Source organism: Macaca fascicularis, chromosome 13 (genome assembly GCF_037993035.2).
Source record: "Macaca fascicularis isolate 582-1 chromosome 13, T2T-MFA8v1.1".
NCBI lineage: Eukaryota > Metazoa > Chordata > Mammalia > Primates > Cercopithecidae > Macaca > Macaca fascicularis.
The window spans coordinates 101,949,274-101,975,427 of record NC_088387.1 but is presented as its reverse complement, the minus strand read 5'-3'; the positions used below and the strand labels follow the sequence as shown (position 1 = coordinate 101,975,427).

Below are 26,154 nucleotides of genomic sequence, written 5' to 3'. Positions count from 1 at the left end.
CACAAACTCATATATTGTAAGAAAGATTACTACTCCTAAGCTAATTTTGTCTCCTCTTTTCTAAGATTAAAAGTTAAATGGGAGGCAGGGCATAAATACTCAGAAGGAAGAAAACTCCACTGAAAGGTGCTCAAAAGCACTCCCAAGAGGGAAAAAAAAATCAGAGTAAACCTACACTTCACTAAAATTTAACAGAAAGGAAAAAGTTCAAATTTGGACTATTATATTAACAGAAAAGTAAGTGCAGCTTCTAACATTACTCCTTCAACAGAATGCACTGTTTCAGAGGCTGGTTTGAAGATTATTTTTTTTAAATGGTTCATAATCACAAATTTTCTTTATAGTAAAAAAATAAAATTTGTCCAGATTAACACAAAGTTCAAAGGAAATAAACCTAAATGATGAAAATGTCTAAATCAGTCACATCAACTAATAGTAGTAATCCCTAAAAAGATACGCTTTTCTTCTTGAGAAAGTTAAAATCTTACTTAAAATCTTTGCAATCGGCATCCATTCCATTTGGCAAACCTCTGCCATTTATTTTAGAATCATCATCATCTCCTTGTTTAAGATCTCTGTTTTGGTCCTCCTCAAATGGAGAAGCCTTGCCTTTTTGATCTCCTTTCTCAGGTCCATCTGTTTCAGCATCTCTAGTGCCCTGAGGAAAAAGAATCTGTTTGATTCTGAATATTTAATAGAACACAAAAATAAAAGGCACCATAAGGTGACCTAACACTACACTACAGTGCATGTAAACAATAAAAGCATTGAATCTTATTTAATTTAGTAGTCAATTAATTCATCAAAGGCCCAAAAATTGAGTACAAACTAGTTATTTATAACAGAAGGGCTAAGGCAACCTTAACTATAGCGGTGCTGGAAAAGCAGTTAACACCACAAACTAGATTAAAATAATGCGTAGAAGATTTTGTTTAGCTACTTTCACATCAAGCACTACCAGGAATAAGCAATTTTAATTTTGCAGATTATGTTTTAAAATTAGTATGATTTGACTTCTGTAACATGGTTCAAATCATACATATTTCCAATGGTTCTATCATTTCACCTTCTTCAAGTGGCTAAGCAGAAAAATAGCAATAATAGTTACAAAATTTCCCTTAGCTATAGGAAGGGCACAGAAAAATAAACTGAATTAAAAATAAAAAGTAATGTAACCAAATAACTCTCAAGCAAATATTAAATATTTCTTTATTCAAAATACTTACAAAATTTCCCTTCCTAAATCGAGAATCCAATTTATCAGCAGGAGAAGAACTTAATACATATTCTACCATGCTCACACCAAGGCCTCCACTTTCTGATCGCGGAGACAGTATTGCATTTACTTCACTGTTTCCATGAAAACCCTGTCCAGATCTTCTCTGTACCATAATAGGCTGGGACATTGAATGGTCTGTTTGGAAGAAAAAATACAATTACATACATGTACTTTTAAGTTAAACAAAATGTAGTTACACAAATGAATATACTGAAGAAAAATCAGCACATTGCTTTATTTTCAATGTTATTACTATAATCTTTAAAGTTCTTCATAGGACACAAACAAATGGAAGAACATTCCATGCTCATGGCTAGGAAGAATCAGTATTGTGAAAATGGCCCCACTACCCAAGGTAATTTATAGATTCAATGCTATCCCCATCAAGCTACCACTGACTTTCTTCATAAAATTAGATAAAACTACTTTAAATTTCATATGAAACCATAAAAGAGCCCATACAGCCAAGACAATCCTAAGCAAAAAGAACAAAGTTGGAGGCATCACGCTACCTGACTTCAAACTATACTACAAGGCTACAGTAACCAAAACAGCACGGTACTGGTACCAAAACAGATATATAGACCAATGGAACAGAACAGAGGCCTCAAAAATAACACATCTATAGCCATCTGATCTTTGACAAATCTGACAAAAACAAGAAATGGGGAAAGGATTCCCTATTTAATAAATGGTGCTAGGAAAATTGGCTAGCCATATGTAGAAAGCTGAAACTGGATCCCTTCCTTACAACTTATACAAAACTTAACTCAAGATGGATTAAAGACTTACATATAAGACCTAAAACCATAAAAACCCCAGAAGAAAACCTAGGCAATACCATTCAGGACGTAGGCATGGGCAAAGACTTCATGACTAAAACACCAAAAGCAATGGCAACAAAAGCCAAAATTGGCAAATGGGATCTAATTAAACTAACGAGCTTCTGCACAGCAAAATAAACTATCATCTGAGTGAACAGGCAGCCAACAGAATGGGGGAAAATTTTTGCAATCTATCCATTCAACAAAGGGCTAATACCCAGAATCTACAAAGAACTTAAATAAATTTGAAAGAAAAAAACACCCCATCAAAAAGTGGGTGAAAGATATAATCAGATACTTCTCAAAAGACATTTATGCAGCCAACAGATACATGAAAAAATGCTCATCACCACTGGTCATCAGAGAAATGCAAATCAAAACAACAATGAGAAACCATCTCACGCAAGTTAGAATGGCGAGCACTAAAAAGTCAGTAAACAACAGATGGTGGAGAGGATATGGAGAAATAGGAACGCTTTTACACTGTTGGTGGCAGTGTAAATGAGTTCAACCATTGTGGAAGACAGTGTGGCGATTCCTCAAGGATCTAGAACCAGAAATATCATTTGACTCAGTAATCTCATTACTGGGTATATACCCAAAGGATTACAAATCATGCTATTATAAAAACACATGCACATATATGTTTATTGCAGCAACCCAAATGTCCAGGAATAATAGGCTGGATAAAGAAAACGTGGCACACAGACACCATGGAATACTATGCAGCCATAAAAAAGGATGAGTTGATGTCCTTTGCAGGGACATGGATGAAGCTGGAAACCATCATTCTCAGCAAAATATCACAAGGACAGAAAACCCAACACTGCATGTTCTCACTCATAAGTAGGAGTTGAACAATGAGAACACATGGACCCAGGGAGGGGAACATCACACACCTGGGCCTGTTGGGGGTTGCGGGGCTGGAGGAGGGATAGCATTAGAAGAAATACCTAATGTAAATGACGAGTTGATGGGTCCAGCAAACCAACATGGCACATGTATACCTATGTAATAAACCTGTGCTTTGTGCACATGTACCCTAGAACTTAAAGTATAATAATAATAAAAAAAACATAAAAAATAAATAAAAAGCTCTCCATCTGGTTGAGACTAACTGGCTGGAGCACGTATCTTGAAAATACAGATGGAAAGAGCCATTTGGCAATAAACAGATAAAAACCTATGTTAAGAACAGTACAACCAAAAAGGTCAATAAAGGTAGACACAGTACCCAAAAGATACTACCTGAAGGATCAGTTGCTTATAAACATCATTTTAAAAAGTTAACCTTCTTTTGACAATTTGTAACGATTCATAACATAAACCTTCAGGGATAAAACCTAGAAGAGGCTGGACAGCAGGGGCTCATACCTGTTATCCCAGCACTTCGGGAAGCTGAGGAGGATCACTTGGGCAGAGGAGTTTAAGACTAGCATGGGAAACATGGTAAGTTCCCATCTCTACCAAAAGTTTAAAAATTAGCCAAGCATGGCAGCACAGGTCTGTAGTCCCACCTACTCAGGAGCTGAGAGCTGAGGTGGGAAGATTACTTGAACCCAGGAGGTTGAGGCTGCAGTGAGCCATGTTCACACCACTGCACTCCGCTCTGGGTGACAGAGTGAGATTCTGTCTCAAAAAAAAAAAAAAAAAAAATGCCAGAGGCAGTCACTCACTCCTGTAATCAGTACTTTGGGAGACTGAGGCAGGTGGACTGCTTGAGCTCAGGAGTTCAAGACCAGCCTGGACAAAAAGGCGAAACCCCATCTCTACTGAGAATACAAAAATTAGCTGGACATGGTGACAGGCACTTAATAGTCCCAGCTACTAAGGAGGCTGATGAGGTGAAAGGATTGCCTGAGCCAGGGAGGTCAAGGCTTTGGTGGGCCTTGATTGTGCCACTGCACTCCAGCCTGGGTGACACAGGAGACTCTGCTCCTCACTGCAAATAAACAAATTAAAATAATAAAATAAAATAAACTTTCAATTTGGCAGAAACACTTCTCAAGTTCACAGTTATGCACTGGATAGAACAGAACTCATGACTGTAACGCTATAATCACAAATGAGTAAGTCCGGAAAAATCAGTAATACTACAGAATTTTCTATTCTTGGTTTAAAAAAAACTAAATTATCTTCTAGCTTAAAAGTTTTCCATTTATTTTAAAACAAAATTATTCATTTGATATATTTTTTTCTCCATACTTTTGGAATGAAAAGTAAAGGTAGTATTTAAGATCTGAGAGTTAATGGAATACAAATACAGTAACACATTTGAGGCAACATTCAAACAGTTTTTGCTGGAAACTTTTTTGAAAGAACCCATAAGCTACCAGCTACCTCTGGATTGTTTGTGACAGGTGTAACACTCAATATTTAAACTACTGAGGCTGAAATTTCATACTGGTAGCCAGTCATCATTTTATTAACTGTAATAATTTTGAAATGATTGCCATGTTTGTTAAACCAAATCAAAACATTTCCATTTCAGTATCTGCATCCATAAGAGATTAGTCATTATATCCTCTCTTTCAATCATTCATCCATTCATTATACAGTTGAAACATTGATTCATTCTCTTGTATGCTAAGCAATGACCTATATCTGAGGAATCCGAGAACAGTCTGTTCTCAAGAGTATAGGTTTAATAAAAGGCAATTAGAATAGAATAAAAGAGCTTCAACCAAAATATAATCCATGACACCATGAGATCTGAAAGACTGGCATTCAAGTCCAACAGAGCTTTAAGTAAAAAGTAAAATTTAAGAAAAAAAAAAAAGCAAAAATAAGAAAGATGGGCATCAATCCTTCTAAGTCTTAGAATCAATGCCACCAAAGGAAGTGTGCTTCCTTTTTTTTTTTTTTTTTTGGTGGGAAGGTGCAGGGTCTTACTATATTGCCCAGCTGGTCTCAAACTCGTGGCCTCAAGCATCTGCCAGCCTTGATCTCCTAAAGTGCTGTAATTACAGATGGAAGTGATATTTCAGCTGATAATGAAGGGTTAAAAAAAGGTAACCAATGGGGAGGTGGGAGTGACAGGACATTTCAGTTACAGAAACCAGAAAGTTCAAATGCCAAGAAGTGCTGGAGAACATAATGAACTTGATAATCACAAGTAATGTGGTTCTGCTGAGAGGGAGTATGTCAAGTCTCCTGCAGTCATAGAAAGAGATTCTCTTAGAAAGACAATTCCTTGAGAACAAGAAGGTGTTATGCATATTTCTATGTGTCTGGCATTCAATAAATGTTCGCTAGGTAAACAAAATTCCATTCTTTTCTAATTTTCTCATGGTTTCTAGTAAAAGACAAACACTCATCTTCAAAATGTTATGAGAGTTGGGAGAAGAGGGGCACAAAAAATTGAAATCATAAATTTCACGGTTTCCCTATCATCTATCTTCAAATAATCTCTCTTTGTCATGCTGTGCTCAGGATGCTTTGCTTTTCAACACCTCAAAAAATCTTTGGTTGGCTGGGCACAGTGGCTCATGCCTTTAATCACAGCACTTTGGGAGGCTAAGGCAGGCAGATTGTTTGAGCTCCTCAGTAGTTCGAGACCAGCCTCGGCAACATGGTGAAACCCCATCTCTACCAAAAATATAAAAATTAGCCAGCCTTATAAGCTGGTCTTAGGGAAAAAAAAGAAGATAAAAGATTTTAAAAATCTTTGGTTCTCATTCTGGTAAATAAGTTGTGCATGCAACTTTCAAATCATGTCCATCAACCAAGTTATCAAGCACACATGCTCTCAGCAAGAAATATGCCTTTTGTAGCAAAGATATATCCCAGTCCAAATTACTAAATATTTAAAATTATGAGTCTAACCTAATATAGGTTAATTCTAATTCAGAAAAATAAAGGACAAGGGACCCTTGAGGACAAGCGTCATGTCATTTATCTTTATATTCTCCAAACCTGGCATATTATGCATCACATATTAGTTGAACTCAAAGGAAATTTATAATATTTTAAGAAAATTTCTGTCTAAATTACTTGTTGCCAACATTTGCAACCTACTTTGTTGAAATCACCACATTTTCCAGACCTTAACCTTTTAGATTTTAGCTTTTTGGCAATTATTTTAACAGTAATGAAATGAAACACCATATAGAAGCATTAAATCTTCTAATATATTTTCATGATTTAGAGAATAAGAAAATATCTCGTGATTAATACTGAAAAAATAATGATAATTGGGTAATTATCATGCAAAACTTGTTTTCATTATTACTTTGGTCATTCTGCAGAGCTTAAGCAAACTGTATTAACTTAAATAAAAAAAGGAAAATATTTGTAAAATACATGATCTAGCTGGACGCCTCTCAGATTTTACTAACTGGAAACATTTTAAAATATAATCAGTAAAAAGATATGCTAACTACTTTAACACAACTATGGGCCGAACAAGGTGGCTCACGCCTGAGGCAGGAGGATCACTTGAAGGCAGAAATTCCGAGACCAGCCTGGGCAACATAGTGAGACCCCATCTCTAAAAAAAAAAAAAAAAAGTTTTAAAAACTAGCCAGACCTGGCAAGGCATGATGGCTCATGCCCTAATCCCAGCACTTTGGGAGGCTGAGGTGGGCAGATCACCTGAGGTAAGATTTCAAGACCAGCCTGGCCAACATGGTGAAACCCCGTCTCTACTAAAAATAGGAAAATTAGCAGGGTGTGGTGGCAGGTACCTATTATCCCAGCTACTCAGGAGGCTGAGGCAGGAGAATCACTTGAACCTGGGAGGCGGAGTTTGCAGTGAGCCAAGATTGGGCCACTGCACTCCAGCCTGGGCGACAGAATGAGACTTCGTCTCAGGGAAAAAAAAATAAAGAAAAATTAGCCAGATGTGATGGTGTGAGCCTGTAGTCCTAGCTACTCGGGAGGAGGACGTGGAAGGATCTTTTTGGCCCAAAAGTTTGAGACAGCAGCGAGCTAAGATCGTGCCACTGCACACCAGCCTAGGCAACAGAGCAACACCCTCTTAAAAAGAAAAAAAAGCATTTAACTATGATCTTTAATTTGCCAACACTGTCACTCCTGCATGTTATACTCCTTATACACCAGCTAATTTTCCCTTAACAGTTTCTTAGACCTAAGCCTCTCCCCATTACTTATGAAGTCGAAATCAAAACATTTAAAGATCTGCTCCCTTTCTGGGAGCTCTATCTTACCAAGACAGTCTACTACTTCCTTCCTGGGTGTGGCAGATATCTAATAAAGCTAGGCTGACCTGCAATTAAATAAATCAGTCACGATCATCTAGCACAAATTAAGACTAAAAATTTCTATGGTTAATCTATCCTCCATTTTAAATGAAAATTCAGAATTTTATTATTTTTAAACTTTTATTCTAGATTCGGGGGGGTACATGTGCAGGTTTGTTATATAGGTAAATTCATGTCACAGGGTTTTGGTGTACAGATTATTTCATTACTCAGGTACTAAAAATAGTACCTGACAGGTATTTTTTCTGATCCTCTCCCTCCATCCTCTACTCTCAAGGAAGACGCCATGTCGGTTGTTCTCCTCTTTGTGTCCCTGTGTTCTTGTTATTTAGCTCCCATCTAATAAGTGAGAACAAGCGGTATTTGATTTTCTGTTCCTTTGTTAGTTTGCTAAAGGTAATGGTCTCCAGCCCCATCCATGTTGCTGCAAAGGACATTATCTCACAACTTTTTTTCATGGCTGCGTAGTGTTCCATGGTGCATATGTACCAGATTTTCTTTATCCAGCCTACTGTTGATGGCCATTTAGATTTTTCCATGGTTTTGCTATTATGGAATAGTGCTGCTACGAACATACACGTGTGTGTCTTATGGTAGCACAATTTATATTCCTTGGGGTATATACCCAAAAATGGGATTGCTGAATTGAATAATTTTGTTTTTACTTCTCTGAGGAATTGACACAATGCTTTCCACAATGGCTGAACTAATTTACATTCCCACTACTAGTGTATAAGTGGTCCTTTTTCACCACAACCTCACGAGCATCTTGTTTTTTAATAGCCACAGAATTTTACGATCAATTAAAAAAAAAAACCCTTAATAAAATCTTACTGTGACAAATACTTCTAAAATTACATTTCTTAGCTGCCATTAAGAAAATGTGCATAGGGCTGGGTGTGGTGGCTCACGCCTATAATCTCAGCACTTTGGGAGGCCAAGGCAGGAGAATTTCATGAGCCCAGTTATTTGAGACTAGCCTGGGCAACACAGCGAAACTCTACAAAAATGCAAAAATTTGGAGACTCTGTCTGGAAAAAAAAAAAAAAAAAAAAAGGTGCATATGACTTATAAAATGCTAAATATATTCATAATTCATATACCAGTAACTTACGAGAAGTTCCCCATGCAGTCTCTCTCCATTCATCATCCCCAAGAAATATGCCTTTTTGTCCATCTTTTGTTGAATCATCAGGTTCCCAAAACTTTTTGGTAGGCAAAAGCTATTTGGAGGAAAAATTACAGTTATTCTAATTACAAAGAATTAACATATAAGAAGTCTCAAACATATCAATTCTATGGATACATTAGTTTTCAATGCTAACGAAAATTCAGAATGACCTATTTTCTAAGTTGTTTTGTTGATAGTAAATTAACTCCCCACTTATTTTTGTGTGCTGGTGTTAACAATTCTAGACCTTAAACAAAAATCAAAATCTACTTCTGACTTTTTTCACTTTCCATACATTTTTATTACAATGTAAATTTATTCAAAAGGCTTATTAAATTTCTTACTCAATAACAGATTTAATAATCACATCCATAGGAATGATTAAACTTTTTCCTTCACTTCCACATCTTCTGCCTAGACCACCTCCTATCATATCTTCCAGAATAGAAAATATTTTTTCATTCTTAACTCAGTTATTCAATGGAAGTGAATTTCACACCTCTTACTAGCTGCTGAGTACTGTCAATCCCATAACAAAAAGCTATGGATGGTAGAAAACATGCATAGAAAAGAAACAATCTCAAGGCCCTGTGCTCTATCCAATACAGTGACATGCATAGCACATAAAAATTGCATTGCTACAATCATTCATTGATTATTCAAAATGAACATTTTGGGCAATTCTTATTCTTTAATATTCATTCATATCTCCCTACTGTCCCTGACGCTTAGGAGGTGGCCAACTTGGATATGTTTGTTTGAAAAGAACACACTGGTTTTCTGAGAAGTGCACTTAGCATTTTAAAGCAGCATTCATAAGACACCATCACTCTCAACCCTTAATTAGGTGCCCAGTCTTTTCAGTGCTAACAATAAAACCTGTGTATACTTCTATTAAACTTATCACACTCAATTACCTGTATGTTTACCTCTTAAGGGCATGGTCTGCTCATCTTCAGAGAGCTTACAAACATATAAACTTAGAACTCGGTAATACCTGAAATAGGTCTAAGATAAGATGTGTGTGTGTGTTTGTGTGTGTGACGTAGTAAACCATCAATAAAGGCAAAACTTGAGAAAATGCACAGTGTGTAGAATAGGGTGTAAGATGAAACATGTGGCAAGGTCAAAAGTTGATGCTAGCAAAGCTAACAGATGCCGGCAGATCAGATTATGAGGACCCTTAAAGACATGCTAAGGAAGTTAGATGTTCTACTGAAGCAACAGGGAACAGAGAAGAGTTAGCAAGGGTAACACTAGGTATTACAAAAAACTCAAGTTGTAAGTTTTAAGAATAACAAATAGAACAAGGAGATCAATTTTGGCAATTTATAATAAGAGGGCCAAGAGAGCAAGAACTAAAAGAGGGTACTGGGTCAGACACAGTGGCTCACACCTGTAATCTCAGCACTTTGGGAGGCCTAAGCAGGTGGATCACGAGGTCAGGAGTTCAAGACCAGCCTGGCCAAGATGGTGAAACCCTGTCTCTACTAAAAATACAAAAATTAGCCGGGAGTGTTGGCCGGCTACTCGGGAGGCTGAGGCAGAGAAGTGCTTGAACCCGGGAGGCAGAGGCTGCGCCACTGCACTCCAGCCTGGGTGACAGAGTAAGATTCTGTCTCAAAAAACAAACAAAAAAGAGGGTACTGGCAGAGAAAGCTGAGAAAATAAAATGGATCTGACAGACACCTTGGAGTCAAAAGGATCCGAATACAAACGGTGGGGAAGGTAAGTAAAAAGAATAACCTGTTTAATAACTTAAACAGGTAAAAAGGTAAATGGCAGTGCTATTGACCAAAATAGGAAAACAACAACAAACCAGGAGAAGCCGCTTTAAAGAGAAGAGAAAATATCCAATGTGGGCATGTTCCTGAACTACAGATCTTTTGCTCAACTAAATTAAACTTAAAGTTTTAATTTTAAAATGTTAATTAAAATGTTTAATGTAAATGTTTTAATTAAAAAAAAAAAGAACTCCATTTTTTTAAAAAAGTTTTTAAATGGTAGGATGGCCCTGGGCTGTAAATGATTTGAATTTATGAAGAGCAGACATTTTAAACAAAAATCTGCTCTAATAAAGATCCCAGTAAGTAAACTATAACCTCTATTCCTTCTATTTTAAAAATCTCACCATAAAAGATTCACGTAAATATTCAACAAAACATAAACCTAATAATATGAATACTAAAGCACGATACTTCATGTATTTAAATAACTGAACATTCATAGTTAAAACCCAAGTTAATCCCTTAAAAATACTGTATAAATAAGCCATTCCAAGCAGATGAAAATAATTCCTGAAAGAATAAAGCAATGCTTTTATCCCATACTTCATGAAGAAAAATGTCTCAGTATCAAAATAAGAATAACAAATAAGTAATCTAAAATAAAGTTGTAACAACTAATAAAGCATTTATCCCAGACACAGAAGTGGCTAAAACAGACTAATCTTATGAGGTAGTAAAAGTAACAGCACCCCTTTGAGACGATTCTAAAGTCTTTTGGGATTAAAGTTCTGGGAGTTCTTTCACAGATCACTGTTTTCAAAATGCAAACTGCAGTGCGCACCTGTAGTCCCAGCTACTCAGGAGGCTGAGGCAAGAGAATCGATTGAACTTGGGAGGCTGAGGTTGCAGTGAGCTGAGATTGTGCCACTGCACTTCAGCCTGGCGACAGAGCGAGATTCCGTCTCAAAAAAAAAAAAGGCAAATTGCATACCTAGGCGGGGAGGGGGGGAAGTAGGGAGTCTGTAAACCACTTACCAAGTGTGTCTACCATGGCCAAGCACTATACTATGAGTACATTCATTTTCAAACATTTAGTAAGTTTTTACGCACAGGAAAATTTAATAGTTGAAATTAACACTCTACCAAAGGCCTTCACTGATATTCTAAAAACTATTTGCTCTGACAGTTAAGATACTGATTCAAATACTTTTAGGGGATCTACTAGCCGGTGACTAAGAACAGGTTAAATGAACTACATGTAGGGGAAGGCAACAATTCAGAATAGATCAGTCAAAGGGGGGGAAAAAAAAGGTTAAACAATGCATTGATTAGAAAAGCAATAAAAATAGGAGATTTGCCCCTGGAGAGTCTTTTACTGTAGTAGAAATAGCAACCATACAACATTACAGAAAACAAAATTAAGAAACGGTTAAGATCTATATAAAATATGTTATCCAATACCACTTCATATTAGTTCCCTACTTCACAAATTCTAAAGGAAGGTCAGGCAACTCAGTGTCTCTTATCAATCTGTTCTTCTATCCTAACTCCAATGTTTGAGTGAAATACAGTGTCTTTTCCTTCAAAAGTATGTATGGCTTGCTTTATCCATTTCCAAAGAAATCAATCAGCACCCAGGCATACTGCATCAAAAACAAAACAAAACAAAACAAAAAATCAAACTCCCACTCGGGCATTTACATAAGTACACCTATACCTCAGACTTTTTAAATTGTTATGGAAAACCCTTAAACCAACCAAATAAACATAATCCCAAGACTTAAAAGGATTTAAAATGTAAATTATGTTTTAAATTATTTATATAACTTATCATCCCAAATGGGATATTTCTGCGAAAAGAGATGCTATTAATAATTATGCCATGAGAAGATACAGATCTGAGCTGTCCTGGGCAAATCAGAATGTAAAGTCACTCTACTTATAATGGAAGCTCAAAAGAGGTAAGAACAGATCCTCAAAACTAAGTTGTAGCAGGGAGCAGAGACTCATGCCTGTAATCCCAGCATTGTGGGAGATATGAAGATAATTTGAGCCCAGGAGCTAGAGACCAGCCTGGCCAACACTGTGAGACCCTGTCTCTTTTTAAAAATAAAATAATTATAAATAAATAAATATAAAATAAATTAGCCAGGTGTGGTGGCATGTACCTCTAGTCCCAGCTACTTAGGAGGCTGAGACAGGAGGAAAGAATGAGCCTGGGAGGTTGACACTGCAGTGAGCTATAATTTAGCTGAGGCAGGCAGACTGCTTGAGCTCAGGAGTTCGAGACCAGCCTAGGCAACATGGCAAAACTCTGTCTCTACAAAAAATATAAAAATTAGCCAGGCGTGGTGGCGTGCACCTGTAGTCCCAGATACCGGGGAGGCGGATATGGGAGGATCACTTGAGCCCAGGAGTCAGAGGTTGCAGTAAGTTGAGACGATGCCACTACACTCCAGCTTGGGCCACAGAGCAAGATCCTATCTCCAAAACAAAAAACAAACCAAACAAACAACAACAAATGGAACATAGAGAACATAGAGAACAAAACACAAAGTAACTCCATAGAACACAAAAATGGTGCTTTTCCAAACTTTAATCTTTTCTGTTAATAAAAGATATTAACATTTTTATTTTCTCAACTCATACTACTTCCCCAAATCCTTGGTATCAACAGCAAACATTACTAAATATCGTCACTTCCAACAGGAAGTAGTACTGTAAACACTCAAAACTTCTCTGAGTTCAAACTGCTCTTCAAGTACTATTATGTGGCCTTGGACTAGTTTTAATGAACCTTTTCTGAGCTTCAGTCTCCTCATCTGTAAACTGCTTAGAATGACATCTAGGGCCAGGTGCAGTGGCTCACGCCTGTAATCCTACCACTTTGGGAGGCCAAGGCGGGCAGATCACGAGGTCAGGAGATTGAGACCACCCTGGCTAACACGATGAAACCCTGTCTCTATTAAAAATACACAAAATTAGCCAGGCGTAGAGGCACGCGCTTGTAGTCCCAGCTACTCGGGAGGCTGAGGTAGAAGAATCACTTGAACCTGGGAGGTGGAGGTTGCAGTGAGCCGAGATCACGCCACTGCACTCCAGCCTAGGCAACAGAGCGAGACTCCATCTCCAAAAAAAAAGAATGACATGTAGTACATAGCAGACACATAAATATTAGGTATCTTCACTACCAACAGTATGAATTCTTTAATGTTATCAAACATGACTTAACTTACTGACACACAACATTCAACTATTTCAAATATTATATTATTCACTATAACAATTTTGTCTATAGCTGTTTGACTTCTTTTCTCTTGAGTTGGTTTGACTACCCTAGGGGGATGATGAAAGCCCACTACTTAGAAAGAACAGTTTACTACTATAGTCACATTTTGCATAAGGAAAACTGACCAAGGTTACATACACAGCTGGCAAATGTTAACAATGGGATTTGAACCCATATCTATCTACTTAATTCTAAGGCCCTTCTCTTCATACTTAACTACCATAAAAGATAGTTCTTTTCAATCATATTTTAATTCATCATGATTTCTGAAAATTTCCAGTATTATTCTACAGACATAGACTAGCAAAAAAAAAGAAAAAAGAATCCAGTATTACATCACCACTGGGAATAAAAAAAAATAAAAAGGCTTAAAATATTATCATAATATTCTTCCTATTACAGTGGGTAAATTTTAAGATAGAATTGTTTAGAGATTATGTAGACAAACTATGATCAGCTATTTAAACACTATTTGAAATGGCTGGTTTCCATTCCAGTTATCCCTAAGAACTTAGATTAAAATAAGAGCATTTGAGAGATGTATGTGATTCATACAAAAGGTTATTTTTATTACTATTTTTAAAGTCAGTCAGTCTTACTCAAGGTCATAACACTAGTGAGAGATCTGAGAGAAAACACAAGTCTCCTTACTCGCCTATCTAGTAAGTCTTCAACTTCACCACACTACATAGAATCTTAGCACACAGGCTTTCTTTAATGCTTTCTTTATATATTAGTGTGTTGGAAACACAGGAGAAAGCACTGTTTATCATACTAAGCTATAAAGACATTCTCAAAATAAAAGACATTAATTCAGTGATTTAAAGTTAGATTCTGGATTTTTTGAAGAATATCAGACAGGGCCCTCTTTTCTGTTATTTAAAAGCAAGCAGAAACCCAGCTATATGTGCCCCCAACAACCTAGAGAAGCTAATAGTTATGAGCCTATGCAGTGTGTCTGACTTTACACTAATAAAGCAGGGTTCAATCCCCTATAGATTAGTTTTGCTCTTTTTAAGGCACATGACATAAAATGCAAATCAGTAGGTCTTTCGACAGAAACATAGTATCAGTGTAAAAACAGAGAGGGTAAGTTTACGAATAGGTGAGTATAAATCTGCTCTTATTTCTGGATGCCTTCTGATGATGGCTCAGTAAAGACATCATGATCTATAAAACAGTAAATTTGAAATTAGTCCTATATGTAGATGCAACACTTTGTACATTAGAGATTTACAAAACTTAAGACATAGTAAGCAAAAACTATTTTTAAAGAAAGTCAAGACGAGGGCAATCTATTTTAAAAAGAGTTTTGCATTAAAAAGAAAAAAGTATTTTTAGAAAACTCAAGAGCCAGAAACTCAAGGCTGCTTTTAATTTACTCCAATGAATGAATTCTGGGATATTAAAAAAACAAAAAAACCTCACCTGTCAGGAAAGGAGGAGAAGACTGGTGAGAGAGAGACAGGCAAAGAAGGAAATCCCAGAAGGTTCCCTGCTGCCTGTGAGATGAGGAAAGATAGAAAGGCTTGTGGGAGAGAGAACCCAGAGACAGAAATCTCAGTAGGTTTTTCTTAGCTATCTCTGAGGTGACGGTATTAGTGCTTAAACTGCTAAGAAATAAAACTAATGAGAACATCTTATTTTAAAAAATATTTTTACTGGATGAAGGTTACACAGATACACTGACATGCTGCTATCCACCAGGTAGCAGGAAGTCTAAACCCTGGTCACTTTCACTCTGCATATCTGACATGTCCAATAAAAAGTCTGGATTTAAGCTTTTTTCTCTTAATGTACCATTCAACCAAGCTACTCTTTTCTAAAAACCTCAGATATCCTTCCTCCATCCCCCAAATAACTAAACTCTTTCAACCACTGTTTCTGATTATGACATTTTTTTGCTCTGCAAAGCTAACTTTAGAATTACTAAATATTTAGAGAGTGAAAAAACACCAGTTTGAAAACACATACAATATACATCTAAGAAGTGATACAGGGAGTCTAAAATTAATGTAGGGGTACGACTCTCTTGTTCTTAAAGAATTATCAGCAAGTTCAAGTTTGTCACAGACAAGAAGGTTGAAGCACTGTTCAACCCTGCTTTTAACATATGTTATTCTGCTTTTTAAAGACCAAAGAAAACTAGTGGCCAGGAAAGAATAAAAGCTCTTCTCATCTGCCTCTTATTTGCCAATAGCATAAATAATGCCTAACCAGATATTGCACTGCAGTGAAGCTATAGATTTTGTTTAACAAAAAAAATCCAATTTCTTCAATTTTTCTTAGGGCTGAGAATTTTACCTTATGCACTGGTCTAACAAGTTTATTTTGGCAATACTTAAGCTTAAGCACCTTAACTCACCCTTAAATCAGTCCTTTGAAAATGACATACTCTTTGGAAAACGCTGTTCTGAAGAAGGGGAGGGTTAGCTAGCTGCAGGGTGCCCTCTTGTGGCCCAAAGGAGAGACTTGGACTCTTTTCTGCATCTGAAGAGCACAGCATTGGATGGAGTGAGTCTCATGAAGGTCTCTATTCTACCAAGGTAAAATAATCTCCAGGAGCAAGCAGTTAATTACACATCTTAGGTCTGTTCACTGTTATCTTCTATTATCAAAGTCTATGTTAGTAGTACAGAACATGACAAAATACAGATGTCACCACAAGAGTTTCCATAATCAAAGTTCTCTAAGTATTCATTAGCTATATGAAAAACTAAGTATTTGATGCCTTAAAATATGTAATGATGAGGTTAACTTTGGTGCCCCAAAGAAAAACACAGATTAACAAGAATGATAAAATCTATTAAGAAATGCAAAGTGTCTACTATGCTAGGCATTCAAAGCTAATAATTTATAGAGGAGACAAGTGTAAAACAAACTGTAACCAGCAATATAATAAAAGACTGTATAAAGAACTAGAAGTCAGATGAAGTGCTTAATTCTATGGCAGATAGCAACTAGACAATAGATACATCACAGCTGAGTCTTGTAGAAGATTAGAAGTTTGTTAAGTAAACAGTTTTCGGTGAACAAGAGATTTTTGGAAGGGAGAATAGTAAAACAAGTATGACTAAAGTAAATACAGCATACATATATAAAACAGCAGAACAAGGCTAGATTTTTTTTTCGAGCAAAGCTAATTACAGTTCATTACCGAAATATAAGAAATTATCTCACCAAGTCAATCAAATCACCTAGACACAAATAATCACACTAAAAATTACTGCTAAAAGTTTTTTCTTTTTTTAAAGCCAAAATCACAATAGAATTGTACAATCTGAAATTTAAACCCCTCCACATAGTTTGGAAGATATGACCACTATTTCCAGGAAGGTTGATGGTTAAAAAAACAAATTAAGTTCCAATGGCTCAAAATAAAGTGAGGTGTAAGTTCTTAGTATTTGTAAACATTTACCTCTCCCATTCCCCGAGATTCTAACGCAAGAGCTTGAAAATCATGATTCATTTCATCCACAGATCAAACCTGTTGAATAACAAAAACAAAAATTAGTACAAAGAAATGTTTAAACAGACTTCTTCAACTATTTTATTATACTGCTGTTATGACTAATATTAGCATGATCTGAGAAAGGGAAGCACTGATTTCTCTATGGAGACAGGTTTTCCCACAGTTCATGACAGCAACCTACCTTAAAACCTATGGAAAAACATGAGGTCAAGGGTTCTTGAATTATTCTGTGTGCCAACAACTATGTGAAGGCAATAAAAAACAATTAAAGCCCAGAAACTGGAGAATAGTCTACCCTTTAAAGAAAGGAGTAGCACAGAGTAAGATTTTTTGTTTGGTTGTTGTTGTTTCTTTTTTTAAATGGCATTTCTGCCTGAGGGAAGGCCTGGATGTGGAAGAAGGGTCCTTAAGAACCCAGCCTTAATGGCCTGAAGAAATCAAAGGACAGAGTCTGGAGCAACCAGAGCTGCTGGAAAGTAAGAAAGGGAATCCCAGAGAGGACACACCATGTCCCGTGTATAAATTACACCGGGATTTTTAGATGACACCTGAACTGCACATATGTGAGACAGACTCCAAGGAGCTCACTTAAGGCTAAAAGAACTGAGCAGAAATTTCTACTGCTGACCACCACAAAAGTCACAGAAATTTGGAGGTTGAGTCCCAACAAAACCCAGCATTCGGCTAGGTGTGGTGGCTCATGACTATAACCCCAGCACTTTGGAAGACCAAGGTGGGTGGATAACTGGAGGTCAGGAGTTTGAGACCAGCCTGGCCAATATGGTGAAACCCCGCATCTACCAAAAACACAAAAAAATTAGCTGGGTGCAGTGGCACACGCCTGTAGTCTCAGCTACTCGGGAGGCAGAAGAATTACTTCAACCTGGAACACAGAGGTTACAGTGAGCAAAAAAAAAAAAAAAAAAAAAAAAAAAACCAAACACACACACACACACCCTCCATATTCTCCAAAGAAACAACAGAATCTAGAGCATCTTCAATACATTAATCATGAAGTCTGGAATACAATCTGCAATTACTAGACAGGTGAGAAAAAAGGAAAATGTGACCTAATGGAAAAAGTCAATTAATAAAGAACCACTCCAAGATGACCCAGGTTAGAATTAGCAGACAGGAATCCTAAAGCAACTACCATAGCTGTGTTCAAAGATATAAAGATAAATATGCTCCTAAAGAATGAACAAATGCAAAACTTCAGCAGAGAAAGAAAAACTACAAAAATAACCAATTCTAAAACTGAAGAAAATATTTTAAAATTACACTGGATGCACTTAGCAGATTGTAAAACAACAAAAGAAAGGGTCAATGAACTTGAAAATGTATCAACAAGATTTCTAATTTGAAGAATGGGAAAATAGTGGGAAAAAAATGAACAGAGCTTCAGTGACCTATAGAATGTCAAAGCCAAATAAAACAGAGATGACTCTCTAAATTGAAAATGCTGTATTTAGGAAGCAAGAATCTAATTTAGGTGCAGTGGCTCATGTCTATAACCCCAGTACTTTGGGAGGCCAAGGTGGGTGGATTATTTGAGCCCAGGAGTTAAGAGATCAGCCTGGGCAACATGGCGAGACTCCATTTTTACAAGAAATTTCAAAATTAGCTTTGCACACGTTGGTGCATGCCTATGGGCCCAGCTACTTGGGAGGCTAAGGTGGGAATATCGCTTGAGCCTGGGAGGTCAAGGCTACAGCCGTAAGCCATAATTGTGCCACTGTACTCCAGCCTGGGTGACAGAGCAAGACCCTGTCTCAAAAAAAAAAAAAAAAAAAAAAAAAAAAGACCTTATGTTCTCCATATGGTCCTATTTGGTCATAGGTAAAAACAATGTCTCTACAAAAAATACAAAAATCAGCCTGCTATGGCAGGGCATGCCTATGGCCATAGCTACTTGGGAGGCTGAGTCCCAAGCAGGATCGCCTGAAGTCCAGGAAGTCAAGGCTACAATGACCCGTGAGTGTGCCACTGCACTCCTGCATGGGTAACAGAATGAAAGTCCCCCCGTCTCAAAAAAATAAAAAATTAAAAAAAGGAAAATAATGTAATTTGGAGCATATGTATACACACTGGATGGTCCTGGGTATGTCTGAAGAACAAAGAGAAGACTGTAAGTTATTAGAGAAACGTTACAGACTGTTTTGACAGATTGGTACCAGAGCAGCTTTTGAGAACTGGCAAGCTCTGACTAGATGAAGCTGGTCTCAGAGTAGTGGCAAGTTGCTTCCGGTGCTACTAGGTAAAACAGGTCTCAGGGTTACAGTGGGCCATTTCTATAGCTGGAAATTAAATTTTCTTGTTGAAAATTTAATTTTTTGATCAGATGTTAAGTGCTCAAGTGCCTTTTTCCTCTGGACCCTAGATTCTGATTTAGTTGGGTGTTACAAGAATGACCTAATGTATAATTTTCACATGAACAATACCAAAAAGTACAACTTACATGTAACTGGAGTTCCACGAATGAACAGGGTGGTAAAAATATCGAAGAAAACAATGGCCAGAATCCCCCCAAATTTGGTGAGAGTCAAATTTACAGATTCAAGAAATCCCGTGACCACGAGGATAGATAACAAAGAACAAACAATTCTACACCTACACTCATTATAAAAACACTGAAAATCAAAGATAAAAAGTCCTGAAGATTGCCAGAAAAAAAACAACACATTACATAGAGAGGAACAATGATATATGAATGACTGCTAACTTGGAACCAGAAATAACGGGGCCCAGAACATAAAGGACAAGATTTTAAAGTGCTGAAAGGAGTGCCAATCCAGACTTTTACACCTGGTGAAAATACCATCTTAGAATAAAGGCTGAAACTGTAATACTGTAAAATGTATTTTTGGCCTTTGTCCATTTCCTGGCAAAAAGCTCCTAAAACCCCTGGAATTGCTGGAGTAATGAGTGTCTTCTGCATGCTAATGAGCTGACTGACTGGGGGCTGGTTGCCAGGGGAACCATCCTCTTGATTAGAGAGTTTGAACTTTCACTTCCCCCTCCCGCTTCCAGAGAGTGACTGAAAACTTAGTTATCACCAAGGATTTTAATGCCTATGTAATGAGGTGAGGCTTCTGCAAAATTCCAAAATGTCTGAATTCTGGGAGCTTACAGATAGCTGAACTCTTGGAGGTTCCTGGAGAGTGGCCTGCCCCATTCTCCCAAACCTCATCCTAATGCATCTCTTCCATCTGGCTATTCTCAACGGTATTCTTTGTAATATCCTTTATAATAAATGGGTAAATTTAAGTAAAGTGTTTCCCTGAGTTCTGTCAACTGTTCTAGCAAATTAATTGACCAAAGAAGGTTAGAGGGACACCTGATTTACAGCTGGTCAGTCAGAAATCTAGGTAACAACCTACGACTTGTGACTGGAATCTGAAGTGGAGGGACAGTCTTACAGGCCCAAGCCCTCAGTCTGTGGGAGCTGATGCTCTCTCCAGGGAGACAGGGTCAGAAATGAGTTAGAGGACATCCAGCTGGTGTCCACTGGAGAATTTGCTGCAGGACAGATTGCTTGATATAGCATATCAAGTAATACATGTGGGATCACAGAAGTGATCTGTATTGTAAGGGTACAGTAGGATAAACTGTGTTTTTATCCTCCAGCCTTACATTTGGTGTCAGAAGTGGGATTTGCTAATGTACAGCCCTGGCTCACAGAAACGTGGTTTGTTCAGACAACTTGGGGAGAGAAAAAGAAAAGAAATACGCTGTTTGGGAATAGAACGAAAGGATAGGGGATGAGAAACTTTTGATTCCTAGGTGGCCACGTGGTCCCTCATGGTATGGAACAGGAGTTGGGCTGCGCTCAGTTACTAAGGGTAAAAGTTACCAATGGAATTTAAAGATGGACTTAACTTTCACAAAGTAAATGTCTAAGAAAACGCACACTAATTTTAAGGAGAAATATTCAATCCCTTGGTTACTGTTATCCGTAACAGCTAAAATAAAGTGCTAGATCGGACCTTAATACAAGACCAACCTCAGATTTCAGTGACTGAGCTTTGGCCAGCAGCCTTAAAGCTGCCCCCCAAAGAGAAAAATTATGCAGAGACCTCTAATCTAACAGCCATGGTTACTAAGAAGGTAGTCAATGTGGGGAAAAGGCAAACCCAAGAAAACTGTTAAAACCAGTATCTAAAGCAGAAAAAAAAGAAGAAAAGAAAAAAACAGTATCAGTAGTAGACACGAATTTTTCTCAAGAGTCAAAGTAAGCACTAGAGCTTTACCTTTTTTGCTTACTTTCAGGTTTTTATCAGTGGTCCAAATAGATGAGGTCATGTAAGTTAAAGAACCTCTGGATAATTTTGAGAGGTCTCTAAGCTCTTTGGATCCATTCTTACTGTTGGGATAAATCATGCCCCTAGTGTAGGAGTCAACATTTTAGGCTGTGCAGGCCATATGACCTCTGCTGCAACTACTCAATTATGCCCCTGCAGCACGAAAGCACCTACAGACAATACCAAAATGAATCAGCACAGATATGTCCCAATAAAACTTGATAAACTGTAAATTCTGAGTTTCATGTGTTTTTCATGTATCACAAATTTTTCTTCTAAAATTTTTTCCAACAATCAAAAAATGTAAAAACCATTCCCATAGAGTGGGCCATGCAAAAACAGGTGATGGGTCAGATTTGGCCTGCAGGCCACAGTTTGCAGACCTCTGCTCTCGTTCATCTTCTCTCTTGACTGCTCCCCAAAACTCAAATACACAAAATCCACTTCCAAATATGAGTATACCGAAAGTTAAGCATCAGGGCTTTGCTTTCAACTTTTTCACTTATACTACTAGAGTGTTTTATTTTTTATTTTTTTGCCCCCAACAACTGGGGGTTACGGATCATATCTAAATGGAGGTGATTTTATTATCTTTCAATAATCAGGGTAGTCATAGTAAAAAGACTTTAAAAAAACCCCACCCCACCAGCATGACTTAAGCTTGGCTTTTCTGTTTAGGGTGTTACTGTTTATTTCAATTATGAGAAAGAGAATGAAGGAGAAATTGGGCAAGACAATGGGAGACAAATAACTTTTCCAACTTCCATGCAATAATCACCATACAGACTATAATAAAGTTGAAGGGATGGGGAGACAGTTGCCCATATGCCACTAAGTGGGACTCCTAAATTTCTGAAGTACGTCAATCTGCTGTCTCTTAAACAGCTACAAATGCTGGTGTCATCTGATGGCAATAAAAAAGTTAGAATTTGGATATAAATTTAGTGACTTTATCCGAATGATTAAATCTTAGGGAGGAAAGATCTTTTCCAACAAGCAATAGAACCTACTAGCAACTGGTTATATACTATTTCACTGTTTCTTTGAAAAAAATGTATTCAGGAGTTATGGTACCATGTACTGCTTGGGGTATAAATTCTATCTTCAATTTTTTTTGGTCTGCATTATTAAGGTTCAAATCTCCAATATTATTTTCTTTAATAAATAATTAGAACTTACCAACACAGAAAACATATGACAGAAACTTTTCTTTGGCCAAGACCCAGTATAATCTTATATTTGAATTAAAAAGTCATTTTTGAGGTTATGACTGTTTCCTAGCAAAAGAAATGACAGTGTCTTATTTTGCTCATTCTAAACTTTAACAATATTAGCTAATTTTTCTATAGGCAGATTGTTACTAACGATGTGAGGAAAAATAGGTGAAGTACTCATATAACAACTTGATTTAACTCAGTGATAGTTTTCCTATTTACTAGTGCATAATCCAAAAAGTCAACAACTGAGCACAGTGCCTCATGCCTGTAATCCTAACACATTATGAGGCTATAGTGGGAGGATCGCTTGAGGCCAGGAATTCAAGACCATCCTTGGCAACACAGGGAGACCTATCTCTACAAAAAAATTAAAAAATTAGCTAGGCATTATGGTGCACACCTGTGGTCTCAGCTACCCGAGAGGCTGAGATGAGAGGATCGCTTGAGCCCGGGAGGTTGAAGCTGCAGTGAGCCATGGTAAGAGTAAGACCTTGTCTCAAACAACAACAACAACAACAACAACAACAAAACAAAAGCCAAAAAATTGATAAATAGCTTGTGTAAAGAACCAAAAAAAATGCATTAATATAGGACATTTACATCATTAAAAGTTACCTGTTTTGGCTGGGCAGGATGGGTCATGCCTGTAATCTCAGCACTTTGGGAGGCCAATATAGAAAGATCGCTTGAGCCCAGGAGTTTAACATAGTGAGACCCTGAGATATGGTTTGGATCTGTGTCCCCACCCAAATCTCACATCAAAATGTAAACCCCAGTGTTGGGGGTGGGGCCTACTGGAAGGTGACTAGATCATGGTGGCGGAGTTCTCATGAATGGATTATTGCTATCCCCTTGGTGCTATTCTTGTGATAGTTTTTCTAAGATCCAGTTGTTTAAAAAGTATGTAATACCTTCCCCCCTCTTCCTCCTGCTCCAGTCACATAAGAGGTGCCTGCTTTCGCTTCACCTTCTGTCATGATTCTAAGTTTCCTGAGGTCTCCCCAGAAGTAGAAGCCACTATGCTTTATGTACAGCCTGTAGAACCATGAGACAATTAAACCTCTTTTCTTTACAAATTACCTAGTCTCCCAAAAAATTTTTTTAAATTAAAAATATTATTTATTTCTGGATATCTGGTCCAACTTCTTACCATATACCTACCATTAAAAATAGGTCGGGAAAGCATTTGGAGATACAATATATGGTATTAAACCATTCTACCGCCACATGGTACTAATCACACTTTTATAATCTTATAATTATAAATTAACGCCATAGTAGAAATTAACCTCTGGGGTCAAAGGGATTAGTGACTGTCTTAGCTATGTCAAATGTTCAACATTTAATGAATAAAAAAAACATTTTATGCAATGTGAATTTCGATCATAAAATCAATTAGTATCTGGATAGTGACTATTTACATGTCTTCATATATTAATATACAATGCTCATTTTAACATAAGGACAATGAACAAGGCTTTGCCTTAGACTTTTTGTACTGTTGAAGACATTTACCAACACAAAATGACTAATGATTGCAACTTCACATGGGCACTACTTCTCCAAGTCTGTCATCTACAGCCTGGAGACTGTATCTATTACAAAGACAACAAAATTACATAAAAACCTAGTTGAGTCACAAATAAGTCAATAACAGAGTGACTTAAGCTTCTTAGGACATATTCTTCATAATCATCCTCCTTGGACTGTTTTTTTTTTTTGGGGGGGGGGGGGGGACAAAGTCTCATTCTATCACCCAAGCTGGAGTACAGTGGTGCATTCTCAGCAATCACAGCTCTCTGCATCCCCTCACCTCAGTCTCCGGGAGTATCTGGGACTAAAGGTGCACGCCACCACGCCTGGCTAATTTTTGTATTTTTTGTAGAGACAGGGGTCTCCCTATGTTGCCTAGGCTGATCTCAAACTCCTGGGCTCCAGCAGTCCTCCTGCCTCAGCCCCTCAAATTGTTAGGATTAAAGGTGTGAGCTACTGCACCCAGCTGGACTGATTTTAAAGAACATAATCGTTGAACATTAGTGGTATCTATGGCAAACAAACAAGTGCTGAATTCCTAAAGAGTACTTTCTTCTGCTCAGCAAATTAAATCACTTTATTGCAAATCTGCCAACAAAATTTTTTTGTTTAGCAACGCCTTTTCTCATTCACATGACAAAAGTAAATCTAAATTCAGGTTTAGGTATTTGTAGCAGACCATTAGCCTTCAAAGATTTAACAAAGTTTCTACTATTCACACCAACAGTACAGAAATTTATTTTTCTGAGGGCATACATTGAATCATACAATTTTTTAGTGATGATGAACAAGTCACTTAGCTAGTGGATCAACCAAGGGCTACATCAACAGTCTGTTTTCTAGTTTGTCCAAATACTTTCATGGGGGAGTTACCTCTGCTTGCTTTATCAGCAAGGCAAAAAACTCTATAACAAAGAATAGTATTACTGACTCAACTATAATAAGAAAAAGTTAAGTTTTATGTTTTGAATGAAATTTGGCATAAAAATTAGTGTTGTCAATGTACAGACTTACAGTAATCAAAAATCTCCTTGCAAGACCCTATTAGCTCAAAGCTCAAATATTTTAAATGTTTTATTCCAACCTCATCATTTAGACAAATCTACATATGTGCAAATATAAGACTTCTGTTCCATCAAAATTCTCTGAAAGGGGAATTACCATATATTTGGGCCTTTACAAAAGTCTCTCATCTTATAAGGCACCGTCTCAACTGACTTATTTGACGAATCAAAATACTGCTGAAGAAAAGTTGCCTTATTTTGAAAAATATACTACTTAGAGAAGATCTACACACTAAACGGCCTCAATCTATGCTGGGTTTTGATGCTTTAGGTATTGCCTGAAAGAAGCAGGTCAAATAATTGAGATGGAAATGAAGATGACAAGCTTTAGAAAACTTTACGTAACACAAAAAGTGGTTTTTTGGGGTTTGGTACTTTTTTTTTTTAAGGCAGGGTCTCACTATTGCCAAGGCTGGAGTGCAGTGGCATTGATCATGGCTCACTACAGCCTTGAACTTCTGGGCTCAAGTGATCCTTCTACTCAGTATCCTAAGGAGCTGGGGCTACAAGTGCATACCACTATGCCAAACTAATTTTTGCATTTTTTGTAGAGACAGGGTTTTGCCATGTTGCCCAGGCTGGTCCTGAACTCCTGAACTCAAGCGATCTGCACCTTGCCTTGGCCTCCCAAAATGCTAGGATTACAGGCATGAGCAAATGTGCCTGGCTTAAAAAGTGGTTCTAAAGTCAAAGATACATTATAATTTTTTTTTTTAAGAGACAGGGTCTTGCTCTGTTGCCCAACATGGAGCACAGTGACGTAATCAGGGTTCACTGTAGCCTTGACCTCCCAGGCTCAAAGGAACCTCACATCTCAGCCTTCTGAGTAACTCGGACCACAGGTGCCACCAGGCCTGGCTAAATTTTGGGTGCATGTGTGTGTGGTACAGATGGGGTCTCACTATGTTGCCCAGGCCTATCTTGAACTCCTGAGCTCAAGGAATCCTTCCACCTCAGCCTCCCAAAGTGCTGGGATTACAGGCATGAGTCACTACACCTGGCCTAGAATTCCTGAATTATTTTGTTATTTAAAATGTGACATCATCCTAATAGTG

General features: G+C 37.4%; 1 protein-coding gene across 39 annotated transcripts in view; it reads right to left on the bottom strand.

Moving 5' to 3' along the window:
• PUM2 (pumilio RNA binding family member 2) overlaps nucleotides 1–26,154 on the bottom strand; it is a 106,319-nt gene that overhangs the window by 65,204 nt on the left and 14,961 nt on the right. For 17 of the 39 annotated variants that reach the window (XM_065527351.2, XM_045369727.3, XM_045369729.3 and 14 more), the window contains exons 2-5: nucleotides 16,931–16,999; nucleotides 8,440–8,548; nucleotides 1,227–1,414; nucleotides 489–658 (exon numbers count right to left, since the gene is read on the bottom strand). In XM_065527351.2, the coding sequence (XP_065383423.1) occupies nucleotides 489–658; nucleotides 1,227–1,414; nucleotides 8,440–8,548; nucleotides 16,931–16,981 (518 nt within the window). In that variant the 5' untranslated portion in view covers nucleotides 16,982–16,999. Of the gene's footprint in view, nucleotides 1–488; nucleotides 659–1,226; nucleotides 1,415–6,520; nucleotides 6,593–8,428; nucleotides 8,549–15,877; nucleotides 16,003–16,930; nucleotides 17,000–26,154 lie in introns of all 39 variants that reach the window. The other 22 variants (XM_065527357.2, XM_065527358.2, XM_065527355.2 and 19 more) reach the window with 5 other exon arrangements.